At 41.9% G+C, this 14,312-nt stretch overlaps 1 protein-coding gene across 1 annotated transcript in view; it reads left to right on the top strand.

Moving 5' to 3' along the window:
• The window catches only part of C8a (complement C8 alpha chain), a 54,547-nt gene that overhangs the window by 14,939 nt on the left and 25,296 nt on the right, over positions 1-14,312 (top strand). The window contains 5 exon segments of the mRNA NM_001106670.1: positions 1,541-1,685; positions 3,158-3,305; positions 8,536-8,725; positions 10,833-11,033; positions 11,669-11,909. Coding sequence (NP_001100140.1) covers positions 1,541-1,685; positions 3,158-3,305; positions 8,536-8,725; positions 10,833-11,033; positions 11,669-11,909 — 925 coding nt within the window.

The raw sequence follows: 14,312 nt of genomic DNA, 5'->3' as shown, positions 1-14,312 counted from the left end.
ACTCACCTTCCTACAACCCACAGCCTCCATTATCTGATGGCAACTTAGTAAACAGGGGACAGACAGAAATGAACCTGAAAGTGTATGCCATTGTTCCAAGTGCAGGCACTACAGGAAGGATGGTGATGGCATTAATAGTCACCATTTATCAAGTGCTTTCCATGTCCCAGGCACTGCAGTAATGGCTGCATTACTACAGCAATGCTGTGCATAAACACATTGTCTAGTTTGTCTCTCACAGACAGGTAGAGGATGGTGCCATTGTCCACTGTCAGGAGGTTGAACACTGAGAAAGGCAGAGCTGAGACATATATCTGGGGAAACTCATAGATTCAAGAAACAAGTCACAGATGCTCAAATCTCTGCTTTCTGACTTACTAACATTCTTGGAGGAAGGACTTTTGCTGAACCAAGGTCAAGATGATACAGGACTTAGCATTTCACTCCCAATCAGTCCTTGGATGCTTTCCATGCACTGTTATTTGTACAATTATCTATTTTATCTCAACCGGACTCTAAACTTCTAGAAGGAAGCAATGAGACCTCACATTTCTCTCAATGTCTCAGTGTTTGGCCTTCTGCTTCTACATCAGTATCTGACTTCTGTACATTTTCCACAAAGACTTAATCGAGAAACTCTAGACCCCCAAGTCGGTATGTATTTAAATCCTTCCTGACCTTCTATCAACAAGTACCTACTCATCTGTAGTCAAGGCTGGAGTCAGGGATTGAAACAATATCTCCCTTTTAATGTCCATAATTCCCTACATAGTAGGTATGTAGTTACTTGATCCCATAATTTTTAGAAATGTCACTTTCCCCAAAGCAGAATCAATAGAGATAACTATTATTGGCTCGGGTTGTCAAGAACAGTCCCTGAAGCAGTTATTGCAAACGGGCAGCTCTATCCATCTTCCTCTGTGAGGAAGGGGGAGGAAGAAGACTATCCCTATCTGGATCATATAGATGTATGCCAAGTAAAGAGGAGATGCCATGCCAGAAAAATCTCTGCAAAGGCAAAACAGCAATGGCCTCTGAACATGTAAGCCACCTAAGGCTGTCCCTCCTTCATTTCATATCCCTGCTTCATCTCAGTCTGTGAATTCCTCACAGAGATGGTAGGCAAGGTAGGCAAACAGGCAGGTGCTAAGTCATCATCTTATTTGACAAGTGCTAAGGAAGAAGGAGCTAAAGAGTACACGATCAAGTCATGGAAGACTATCCAGAGGAGGGAAGCCATGGACATGGAATGAGAAACACTCGCGACTCCTAGTTGAATACGGGAAGCCATGCGAGGACCTTTAGAATGTGCTTGTCCCAGCCTTTCATTCATTTGCATCCCTATTCAGAATTCCAGCTGATGACTGTGCCACCTTTGTCTGAACACCACGGTGCATGCTCATGTGTCCCCTTGTAAGACAGCCCTGAAGGCAGCTTTCAATCATCAAACAGTTATTCCTTATGTTGAGCTGAGACCTGCCTACACTGCTCTGGCTTGATTGATTGACAAGACTCTGTCTGGTTCACAATCTGATTTTAGTACCGATACCGGAGCCTCTTGCAGCCAAGCAAGTTTGGAGGAACCATCTGCAGTGGTGATATATGGGATAAGGCCAACTGTGACAGCCCCACACCTTGTCTAAGGCAAGCACAGTGTGGACAGGATTTCCAGTGTAGAGAGACAGGTGAGTAGCATGCCAATACAACAACAGCTGTGCTAGTCAAGAACTCGATGCAAAGTAAGTACTTGGGGGTTGGTTACAATGTCGACTCCTAACTGCTGGAGGTTCAGGAAAGAGCCCAGCAATTTGCATTTTGAGTCAAGCTAGCAACCCATGTAATTTAAAAGGAATTGTTTTTTAAAGTTATGTGTATGTGTGTATAGGAGGGCGGTACGTGTATGTGTTAGTGCAGGTACCCATATAGGCCAGAAAAGGGCATCAGATCCCCTGGAGTTGGAGTTACGGTCTCTCTGATATAGGCCACCACCCAATATGGGAGCTCAGAACTGAATTTAGGTCCTATGCAAGAGCAACACACACATTCTTTTTTTTTCTTTCTTTTTTTAATCTTTATTACCCTGAATATTTCTTATTTACATTTCAATTATTATTCCCCTTCCCGGTTTCCAGGCCAACATCCCCCTAACCCCTCCCCCTCCCCTTCTATATGGACTTCCCCTCCCCATCCTCTCCCCATTACCACCCTCCCCCCAATAATCCCATTCACTGGGGGTTCAGTCTTGGCAGGACCAAGGGCTTCCCCTTCCACTGGTGCTCTTACTAGGCTATTCATTGCTACCTATGAGGTTGGAGCCCAGGGTCAGTCCATGTATAGTCTTTGGGTAGCAACACATACGTTCTTAACTGCTGAGCTAGCCCTTATAGTTTTGATATATATATATATATATATATATATATATATATATATATATTCAGTTAATTTAGGAAAAGTGCAACTCATAGCAATTAATAGATTACGTTTATCAAACAAACAGTTACTAGGTACATATTATGCTCCAGGCAGTGGACCATCTGCTGCTAACATGCAAATTGAAAACATTGTACATGACCTTGAGGTAGTCCAAATCGGTCTGGAAGAGAGACCTGCAAGAGGTCAATCTTAGTATCATGGGATATCCATTGGGTTGTGTGTAGTTCTCTAGCAGGGATTACCCAAATATGCTTTGGGGACCCAGGATAGTCCTTAAAATGGCATTTAAGTTGAGATTTGGAAAATTCATGTGCAAAAATGAGAATTCAGGGACTTATAATCCTCCCAGAATCTTTGTAACATGAGGCTTCAGAAACAGACAGGTTGGGTGATGAGCCCCCAAGATAACCTGGAACAAGGAGAGCTACAGGATTCAGATTGTGACATTTGGAAGAACAGGAACCCTTGGCAGATACAGAGCAAAAGAGTGATGTGGGCAGATTGACATTTCAGATGACTGGTGGATTTAATGTGGAGGCTGGATTTGAGAAGGAGAGATGGATGGTGGGCCTGAGCACCCATCTAGAAAGCTAGGGAGGATGGAAGAAGCAGTGTAAGCAGAGAGAACAGGACATGTAGGAGGACAAAAGTAGGCCTGACCATGACTAACAAAAGGTGTTGAGGAATACGGTCTAGGAAGGCCCCTTAGCCTTGTATCACGCAGGTCGCTGCCTGAAACGCCACCTGGTATGCAATGGAGATCAGGACTGCCTTGATGGCTCTGATGAGGATAACTGTGATGATGCCAGGGTCATTGAAGATGATTGCCGTCAGTATGAACCAATCCCAGGATCAGAAAGGGCAGCCTTGGGGTAAGTGGCCATCTTGTGGCTGTTCAAGAGTGGCAAATGATTCCTCTCTCATTATGGACATGAAGTAGACTATTTCTGTTCTGGAAAGTCCCTCTGAAGGGTTCCTGCAAGTAACTCTTGTCTCCTGGGGGTGTTTACATCGTCCAGGTAATGTGACATCACTCACACTGTCTTTTGATAGCTGAGGTTCCTCCTTCCCTGTCTTCTGTCCCTCCCCCTCACAGTCCAATTTCTTTCATTTTCAAGGCTATTGTCTTCTATGAAGTCATCCAAGGTGTCCCCAAGGGCAGCTTTCCCCAGATGCATCTGGCTTTTCCAACAGCCTTGCTCATGATGCACTCTACACAAGCTAACAGTAAAGAAAATGGTCTTTTGGGTGTGACAGAACCTTGACCCTCCACCTTATTGCTTGATTCACTTCTCGGAGCACAGGTCTTCTGTTGAATGGAAATTAGCCTCCGTTCTAATTTGTCTTCACTGTATACTTTACATCCAGGCTCCATTGCTCAAATGCCTCACACTTTGTATTCCCTATGTGGTTAACTTCTTGTCTAGTGCTGTGGACTGAACTGTGGTCCTCTCCAATTATGTCAGAACCCTAAGCACCTAAACTGATTACATTCACAGACAGGGATTTGAACGAGTCATTCAGGTTGAGTTATCCATAAAGACTCGCATCCACAGAAATGGAAAAAGGGACACTGCATTCCATTTTCACAACTGTACAGACAAACGTCTACATGAGGACACGAAAAGAGCATCTGTCTGCATGTCCAAAAACTCTTACTGGAAACCAACCTCAAATAAACAAAACAAAGCAACCAACCAACCAACCAAACAAACAAAAAACCTCCTTGATTTTGTCTCTAGAACTAAAAGAAAAATGATTTCTGATATTTAAGGTACCAATCTGATATTTTTAAAGCACCTCAAATATATCATTAATAGGTTGGCAGGGCATGATTTCTGGGAAATCTAGGTAGTGTCTCTTACCTGCTTTTGGCTAGGCCTGGACAACCATAGTCCCTTCTATAGTTCACAGAAGTCCTCTATTGCTATCCCAACATACAACTGTCATTGTTAGGATGACCAGAGCAATTCTTAGAAAGGAAAAGATTTAATTGGGCTGGCTTATAGTTTCAGAGGTTTAGTTCATTATCATCCTAACAGGAAGAAGGGTAGCTTGGAAGCAGACACAGTGCTGGAGAGATAGCTGAGATCTGCAGGCAGCAGAGAGAGAGACAGTGGCTTGAGCTTCTGAAACCTCAAAGCCCACTCACAGTGACACACTTCCTCCAACAAGGCCACACCTACTCCAACAAGACGACACCTATAATAACGCCACTTCCTATGAGTCTATTGGGGCCATTTTCATATAGACTACCACAGCAACCATCAGGGACTGACTGAGACTGAGTGTCCTCAACTGAATTACTTCTTTAAGGGATCTGTCTTCAGTTGAAGTCACAGGTTGTGATTCTGAGACTTAGAATACCAGCCTATGAGCATTTAAAGATAAATTTAGGCCTCAACACAATCAAAAAGGATTCCTGTTGATTTAGAAAGTGACTGTGGTGAACAGAGTAGAAGCAGGGAATGCTGAAGTAAAACATAATCTCCTCCAATAGACAAAAAACATTTTAGACTGCAATGCTGCTCTCTTGTGACTGGTCAGAAGCAGTTCTGATAGAATTCCTGAATAGTGTGCTTCCCTCACACTGAAGACAAAGGCCAGTGAAATAGCTCTATCTTCAATAAACAGTTGACATTTTGACATAATTTTGTACTTTTCAATTTCCTAGGGATTTTTGATATTCTAATTTAAGAATTTCCTAGTTTAATTTTTTTATTTATTGTTAAATATGCAATATATATGTATGTGTGTGTGTATGTATGTATGTATGTATGTATGTATGTATGTATGTATGTGTGTTTGTATGTACATTTGAGGCAAAAACTGTCTTCACACCCAGTGGGTCCTTGTTCCTTCCCTCCCTAGAGCTGACCTTGGTAAGATACAGTGCAGGCATTTCCAGATTACCTTTAAAAATGAATTAACACTGTATACTCTCTAGGAAACAAACCTCTATGATTGTGCCTCATAGAGGTAGATAGTAGTCATGTAAATTTGATTGTGACATGCATACTGTTAAAACCTGTTTATTTTTAATTAAATATTTTTCATATGACATATTTTGTTCATGTCTCTATATCCTCTGCCATCTCCTCCAAGATTTCCCAACTTCCTACCCATCCTACTTTATGTTCTGTCTTTTTCAAAAACAAGAAAAATAATGGATTTTTACTAAACACTTTTTTTTTTGGTTCTTTTTTTTTTCCGGAGCTGGGGACCGAACCCAGGGCCTTGCACTTCCTAGGCAAGCGCTCTACCACTGAGCTAAATCCCCAACTTTACTAAACACTTTTAACACTACATGACATTTGAAGGTTTCCTCTTCAAGCACATATTATGCATCTCATTTTTAAAAATAAATGGAGCACCGCAACAAGGGTTAGCAATAGTGTGAAGGGAAAAAATCCTGTTGTCTTTATAAATTAAGTTTTATTAGAACACAGCTTTCACCTTAAAATGGCAGCAAAGGCCCATATCCTGCAAAGCCCAATGTGTTTACTACCTTTCTAAAAATATATTTGCTGGCTTTTGTAACATAATCATAGAATATTTAATTTAACTTTCTTTCACTGAAAGATGGCCAGATCTTTTCCCAGTGTGTTAGCTACCTTTTCTCATAGCTGCAACGAAATTATTTTCAAGAAGCATCTTGGAGGAGGAGCCACTAATTTTGGCTCACGGTTCAAGGTACACCATCATGGCGGGGTGGAGTCATGGCAACGGGAGTGTCTTACAGATGTGTTGGTAACACTATGAGGCTGCTGCTCAACTCTTGATGGATTAGGAAACAAGAAGAGGGACCGAATACCTCCAAGTCTGCATCCCACAACTCACTTCCCCAGCCATGCCCCCACATACAAAGTTTCAAAACCTCTCAAAAAGATTCCTTTAACTAAGGACTAAGCATTCAAACTCGAGTGTGGAGAACATTTCCCATTCAAAACATAACTGCCGCTTTCCCTCTTACAAACAGTGCTGCAATGGATAAATACCCTTGTCTGTGTGTTCTTTGCGTGCATGCATAGATTTCTAACAGGGTAGAATTCTTACTATACTTTCTTATTTCCACTGGAGCTTTTCCACATGGAGTAGGCTTAATGTTTACATACAATTTTAAGGCCCACGGTTGCTCTGAGTTTTTCTTTGGTATGTATCAGAGGCTGCACTTTTAAACTACAGACAGAAACATGCTCAGTGGGCAGGCAGATCAAAACTGCAGGACGGAGATAAAGGCACAGAACCTAGAGTTTAGTGTCAAAAACAACTTGGGGGAGAAATCCATTGTGACTATAGATAGGCAAATTACTCTCTCTCTCTCTCTCTCTCTCTCTCTCTCTCTCTCTCTCTCTCACTCTCCTTTTGCTTCAATTTCTGCATTTGCCAAGTTGTCACACTAATGTGTGTTAAATGTTGTTTAATATACATTTAATTTATCATAGATATTATTACATCATTTTTATTAATAAGAAAGAGACGTAGAAAGGAAATGGAGATGAACATTCACATACACTGAATTGATAAGGTATGTCAGGCACTATGTAATTATCTGCTTATTCCTCAAGGTAGACTGTAGCCACAGTTACTCTTTTGTTCCTCTTTGGCCTTTGTGCCTGTCACACAGTGCATGAGCAGGCGTATGAGTGTTATGCTGAAGGTAAGTATCAACTGCCAGGAACACAGGGCCTGGGGGAAGCTCTACCTTTCTAGAGCAACTCAAAAGACAACCTTTGAGTTGAGTCTCAAAGGCTTCTTAAGAACTTGGGAGGCAGAAAGAAGCAATACTTTTATTATTTTATTACACAAGAGGCTTTTACGTTCAGTCTTAGAACTCTTAATCATTCCTGATGTCTACATTCTGGTGACAAAGTTACAGTTAGTTAGAGTAAGTGTCAGAGCTGGAAATTACCCGGGGATCTCCCTGATAGTCACACTGTGCACATTTGTCATGCCAGGCTGCCTCAAAGACAGTGAATTTTCTGAGGATTAGAGCCTTACGCACATATGGCTATTCAAATTCACTTTTTAGTAGCAGAACCTTTTCCTGAAATAATACTAAAATTAGCAGCAGAAGGTATCTATCAGAGTTAATTTTCTATGGCTCCGATTAAAATAGCATGGCAGAGGCAGTTATAAAACAAAGTGTTTCATTTGGGGCTCATGCTTCCAGAGGGTTAGAGCCATGACCACTCAAGGCAGTAAGTGTAGCAACAGGCAGGCAGGCATGGTGCTGAAGTGATGGCTGTGAACTTACACTTGATCCACAAGGAGAGAGAACTAGATTGGAATGGTGTGAGCTTTGGAAACCTCAAATCCCATCCCCAGTGCCACAGCTCCTCCAACAAAGCCCCGCCTCCTGATATTTCCTCAAACAGTTCAACAAACTGGGAACCAAGCACTCATGCATATGAGCCAATTCTCACTCAAATCATGACAGTCTCTATTCAGTCTAATATATGCTAAGCCTGTCTATAATACTTTTACATGGATTCCGTACAGCTAGTTCTAGGAGGGAAGTACTGTTACTGTGTTTAACAAATGACTAAAGTGGGGCAGAGAGGTGAGATGATTTGCCTGTGCTTACACAGCAGTCTGTGGCACTAATTTAACCGGCTTCTGTGTGTGGATTCTTAATAATCCATGAACATTTCCCCTAACTTAACAGTTAATCAGAACTGCCTCCTAAGCACACTGGCCCAGATGTTCAAGCTCATGACTACCTGGGAGCCCTGGCCCAGTCCATCTAGTCTTTCAGTCCTGCCTACTTGAAGAACCCCAGGGCTCCACCAAACACACTTGGTAACAACTACCTCTCAACCTACTAGCTACAGTATATTCTAGAGCAGTGTGGTTCTCAACCTGTAGGTCATGACCCTTGCAACTCAGATATTTTTATGATGAGTTTTGCTACTATCAAAAATACAGTTATGAAGTAGCAAAGGAATAATTTCATGGTTGGGGGTCACCACAACATGAGGAACTCTATTAAAGGGTTGCAGCATTAGGTAGGTTGGAAACCAATGGATCTACAGGATGGCATGTTGCATTTTCTTTGCCTTTGCAAAGATTTTTTTCCAAGAGACTGCTTTTTTAACTTAGGTACAATATCCTGACTCAAGAAGAAGGCCAGAGTGTGTATGATGCTAAGTATTATGGAGGCCAGTGTGAAACTGTGTACAATGGAGACTGGAGAAGGCTGCAGTACGACCCCACCTGTGAGCGCCTCTACTATGGGGAGGATGAGAAATACTTCCGGAAGCCCTACAACTTCCTTAAGTACCACTTTGAAGTAAGTCTGATGGAGGTGGTATAGGGTGGGATGGCAGAAGCAACTTGTCAGTGGAGATAGCTTGCTCTGAAGGCTTTTATTTTCCACAGGGCTTGAGGTGGCTGAAGACCTTTTCATGCCTGCTGCATGTTGAGGGAGATGAGATGTGAGTGTAGGAGAGCCATAGCTCAAGCACATCAACCCACCTGCTCATCCTCGGCTCCATTTCCAAATCAGTGAAACACAACATTCCATGATGTGGCTGTGCTAATTTTTTTTTAATGATTTATGTATGTGAGTCCACTGTAGCTGTCCTCAGACACACCAGGAGAGGGCATCAGATCCCATTACAGATGGTTGTGAGCCACCGTGTGGTTGCTGGGAATAGAACTCAGGACCCCTGGAAGAGCAGTCAGTGCCCTTAACTGCTGAGCCATCTCTCCAGCCCCCAATTCTAACTCCAAAAGTTTGTGAACAAGTAATCTGCCGTTCCTCCCTGAGCTCCGCTCTTAATCTGTGAGGTGGGGCGTAGGACCCAGATGGGTGGAGTTCTGACATGTATCCTATCTGCATGCTTCATGGAGAATGGTTTATATCTATCATTTTCAATTTTTTTAAAATATGATTTTGCTTTTTACAGAGTGTTCTTGCAGCTGGGATGTGGTGGGGGACAGTTTTAATCCTAGCGCTTGGGAGGCAGAAGCAGTAGGATCTCTGAGAGTTCGAAGTAGTTCAAGATTAGCCAGGGTTGTACAAAGAAACCCTATTTCCCCCTACCCCATCCCCAAATCAAAACTGCTTTGAAACTGCTGATGGTCCCGCTCTCTATTTCTAAACCTCTGTGGTTTCCCAGTCACTCCAAACATCGAGTGGCTCAAGGTAAGTTTCAGAGCCAGTTCAAGGCCACACGTTTTCTTACCTTCAACCTGTGGGGAAGTGTTTATACTGCACTCTCACCAAAAGATTGCTCTGTGTGGCCAGATCTTCTATGAATGTTCTACCACTTAATCATCACAGCAGTAATGGGAGAGTCACACATCAGTGTCCCCTTCAGATATTAGGAAGAAAACAAAGGAATATAGTCTCAGTCCTAAAGCTGTCCATCACCAGTTGGCAGAGACAAGATTCTCACCAGATCTGCCCAAACTAAGACCAAGTTATCTGTCACTCAGGAGAGTGGAAACATACATTGCATGTATGGAGTTGTATACATGGATCTGCACACATCTACGGGGGCAAATGGAATAAGCAATTATCTAGACATATCCTCCCCATTCCAAGATGCTTAAGAGAAAAGTCTTGACAGGAGACACTGACACGGGGTACTGACATTTGCTTCTCTAGTTCTGTGGTTCACCTCTGTTGTGTATCAGGATTCTGAAGAGCTAAGCTGAAAGATATTGATAATGCCATTTTCCTACTTTCAAGACAGATCTGGGGTCCGTGTGCTAGGCAAGATGGAATTGTTTAGCTGTAGTCAGGGCTCTGAAGTCTTTATGGCTAATATGTCTGTCCATCTGTCTGAGCATCACAGACCCTCAGGGACCCACTCTGATGGGGGCTCCACTGCAGCAATGCTGTCAGGGTCACAAGTTCTGAAGTTATATTTCTGTTGCTCAAATAAGATACTGGCCTGGCTTAAGTCAGCTGGGAAGTACAACCTTGTTGAATTCCGGGAAAGAAATAACAGGACAATTGTGGGCAGCACCAAACCCTACTTGCTGGGGTTTTCCACCTGGCCTTTTTGACCCCTTTCCACCCAGGTCAATGCCTAGTCCTCTAGATTTCAGCATTTCTTTGTAGTACAAGCAAGCACTTCCCCCTCCCCCCCCCCACAAAAGGTGAGCAACCCTTCACTCCTAGGAAAATCTATGCTTTGAACATAATTAATGTTTTAACATAACTGTCTACATGCAGGAACAAGCAGGTATGTATGTAGAATGTGAATAAATATTTCAGAAGTTCCACTTAACCCAAAGTAACATTGCTGGATTTTATCTATTTTTTATCTGATGCGTGGATTAGCCTTTGAAAGGAATCGTCAAGTATCTTACAAAGCAAGAAATCCTGATGCCACATATGAGTTAAGAATCATACACAAAGCTAACATCTAGTTTTCTCTTTTCAGGCCCTGGCGGATACTTTAATCTCTTCAGAGTTTTATGATGATGCAAATGACCTTTTTTCTAAGATACAGAGGGACAAATCCCAGTCAAATAGTGTAACATTTGGCATAAGCCCAGCAAAAAGTCCTATCACACTAGACGCGTCCGTATCCTGGTCCGATGAATCTTCCTTCATGAAGGAGTTAAGCAAGTATAATGAGAAGGTATTAAAACATAAAGTCCGTGTCTCGCAGTATCCCATAATCTACACTGAACACGTATTACCTTAATTGCATTAAAAAGTACAGTAGTAATTGAACCTTAATTTGCTTGTGTAATTGGAAATGTCTGATCAGTGGTGATCGTGTTTGTTTTTTATTATGCCTTTGCACACAGACTCATCATCCCAAATGGAAGAGAGCTGCACTGTGAGACTAGAATGTCTATCATTCTGCTCCTCCCCCAGTCTTTGTATGCTTACCTAGACCATATAGGAACACACACAGAATGGCTAAAGAAAACCAGCCAGGCCCCTTTAACTTGACTTACAAAGTTTCTAAACGAAACATCCATCCCCCACTAAAATGGATAAGAAGGTTCGCATGCTCATTTCTCTACCAGACATTTGCCACTCAGTACCTAACCGACGTGCAATTACTATGAACAAGACCTGGGTGGGGCAGAGAACAGAGGGGGACGTATGGTAGAAGTCTTTCATACATTGGTATCTCAGATGTGCTTGTCAAATCTAACACTATATTATTATACGTCTTGATGAGCTTGTGTTTCCTTCAACTACTACCTGCTAACCTTTGGCATTCCTTTTTTTTTTTTTGCCTCATTTGGATGCTGTTGGAAGAAATATAGCTTCATGAGAGTGTCCACGAAGGTACAGACGGCACATTTTAAGATGAGGAGGCACAATATTGTGCTGGATGAAGGGATGATGGAGTCACTGATGGAGCTCCCAGAGCAGTTTAACTACGGCATGTACTCCAAGTTCATCAATGACTATGGCACCCACTACATCACCTCTGGAACCATGGGTGGCATTTACGAATATGTTCTGGTGCTTGACAAAGAGAAAATGAGAATTCATGGTAAGTAAATCCAAAGCTACATACGCAGTGGGCAGCACACAGAAGGACATGTGTCTTAGTTTCATTTGTTGTTGCTGGAATACAATTCCCCACCGAAAGCAACTTAGGTGACAGAAGATTTATCTCACAGTTTCAGGTTCTAGTCTACTGTGGAGACAGTGGCTGAACCTTGAGACAACGGGTCAAATTATATCTATAGTCAAAAGGTTGAGAGAAATGAATGCTATCGATCCTTATGCTTATATATACCCAGAAAGAACTCCAGATCCTGCCAAGGGAATAGTTTACCCACAGTGGGCAGGTGTTCCATTTTCAATTAAAATGATCAAGAAAATTCTTCATAGACATACCCGCAGGCTAACTTGATCTAGATAAGCTCTTATTTGGACTTCACTAGTAATTCTAGACTGTGTCATGTTGACAGTTAAAATGAAGCACCACTGCATGCTTTTACAGTGTCTACTGATTCTGACTCTGAGGTGGTGTGTTATCATTGCCAGGGAGGCAAGGGTCATTAGAATGACTTACTAAGTAGTTCCACTGAGGCTTGAACTCAGACTGGCTTGGTTCCCTAAACTGTGTTCTTCCTCTACCCTCACCCTATACTTCGTACATAAAGATTTTGGGGAGTTTTGTTATTTAAAATGTGAAAACTTGTTTTGACTATAGAGTTTTTGGTAAAGAAGCTTCTTTGCAGTTAGTCAGTGAAAACCTAAATTCATCCCACTTTGTCCCTCTCAAGACTCTCTCTTCAACCCTCTCCCTCAGTCTCCACTCTTCTGTGATAGGCTGAATGTTCCCTTTTCACTGATGACTCCAACTTCTAGATTGGCTCTTCCAAATGCTCTTAGCAGGTGCCACCAACAGATAAATACTTCACAGATCAAATGATTTAGTTCTTCCTTATTTAACATCCCGAAAGATGAAGAATAATGTCTGAAACCCTTTGCATGCCATCAACAGCTTTCATGACTCTCATTTAACCCATATGACAGTGGTTCTCAGTGTGAGCTCAAAGCCAACTGCACCACACCACCTAATAACTCATCAGAAAGATGGCTTCTCAAGCTTTCCAACACTGAAGGAAACTCTATTGGAGTATACTCAGAGTCTATAATCACCCTACCTAAATAACTCATTAGAAACATAGATTCTCAAGCCTTTTCCCCAAATCCTAACAAAGGAAACTTTACTGGGGTGTACACTCAGTAATCTGTGTTTTCACATGACCACCCCCATGTGATTCTAGTTCTCACTACAAAGAACCACCAACCTAACCCATAAGTGGTCACGGGTTGCTTACAAACCATCCCTATTGCAAAATCAAGTTCAAATGCCCAGTTTTAAGATGTCAGACTGACTACTCCTCTTCTTCAACCTGCTCAATAAAGGACATACACTTTAGTATTGAAATAGTTTTTTTTTATCTATTAGAATTTCTTCCCCCTTTAGATAGCAGCATCAGTGAAATCAAGTACTTTGTGCCTCATGCTTTTCTGTCTCTTTAATGCTCACACAAACCCAAGACAAAGCCAACCCAGGAAGTATATTAACCCAGACTCTTGGCTAGCCTAGATCTTTTCGAATTTGTTCATCTATGCATGTAGTCTTTTGGGTAATAATGCAAGGTGTGCTTCTGAATGTTTCTTATACTTGTGCCCAGGATATAACGGTCCCCACTGTCCCTTAGTTTGCAAATGTGGGTTGCAATACAGTAACATGTCTCAAAATCAGTGCATGGATTACAAGGATATTTTTGAATAACATCAATAACTAAAGAGAGAAAATAAAATAAAATAGTAGATGTTAGGAACCAAAGAAAAGTCATTGATTTGAGAAACCTTTTCCAGTTAAATAAAGATGTATATATATGCACTGTCATACAAAATAAGCCACTTAAGACTGATGTAAAAATAGCCTCAACATCTATGTGAGTCCTTTTTTTTTAAGTAATTCAAAAAAGCAAGAGGAAGGATAAAGAATCAACATCATTGAGCATGTATTAAATTCCCCTACATAACTGCATATCTTCTCACTTAATTTTGTAACAACACATAGAGGATGGTGTTGTACAAATGTTAGCCACAAGAGTATCGAGGCTCTTCTGGGAGGTGAATTACTTTGCCCAAGGCTATAGGGATCTGACCTCGGGGCATTGGACCTTCAGTGTTTCTCTTGTGGTTTGGGCTCCTATCTTTAGTGTTGGATTACTAATGAGTTGCCTGGGGTATCTGGTGCCCCCTCCTCTTTAAAATAATGTTGGGCAGAAATGGGCTTCCAAAGTGGTTAATATTCAAAAGGAGCCCACCGACAAATTGTCCCGGGATAATTACCTCAGCTCTGTTTATAGAAAACCATATGTCGATAATAGCACAATTTGCTATTTGTGAAGGGCTGATTTTC

The sequence above is a fragment of the Rattus norvegicus genome, chromosome 5, assembly GCF_021556685.1.
Source record: "Rattus norvegicus strain SHRSP/BbbUtx chromosome 5, alternate assembly SHRSP_T2T, whole genome shotgun sequence".
In the NCBI taxonomy this organism is placed as follows: domain Eukaryota; kingdom Metazoa; phylum Chordata; class Mammalia; order Rodentia; family Muridae; genus Rattus; species Rattus norvegicus.
The sequence above is the reverse complement of the archived record's forward strand: the minus strand, read 5'-3'. Positions and strand labels throughout refer to the sequence as shown.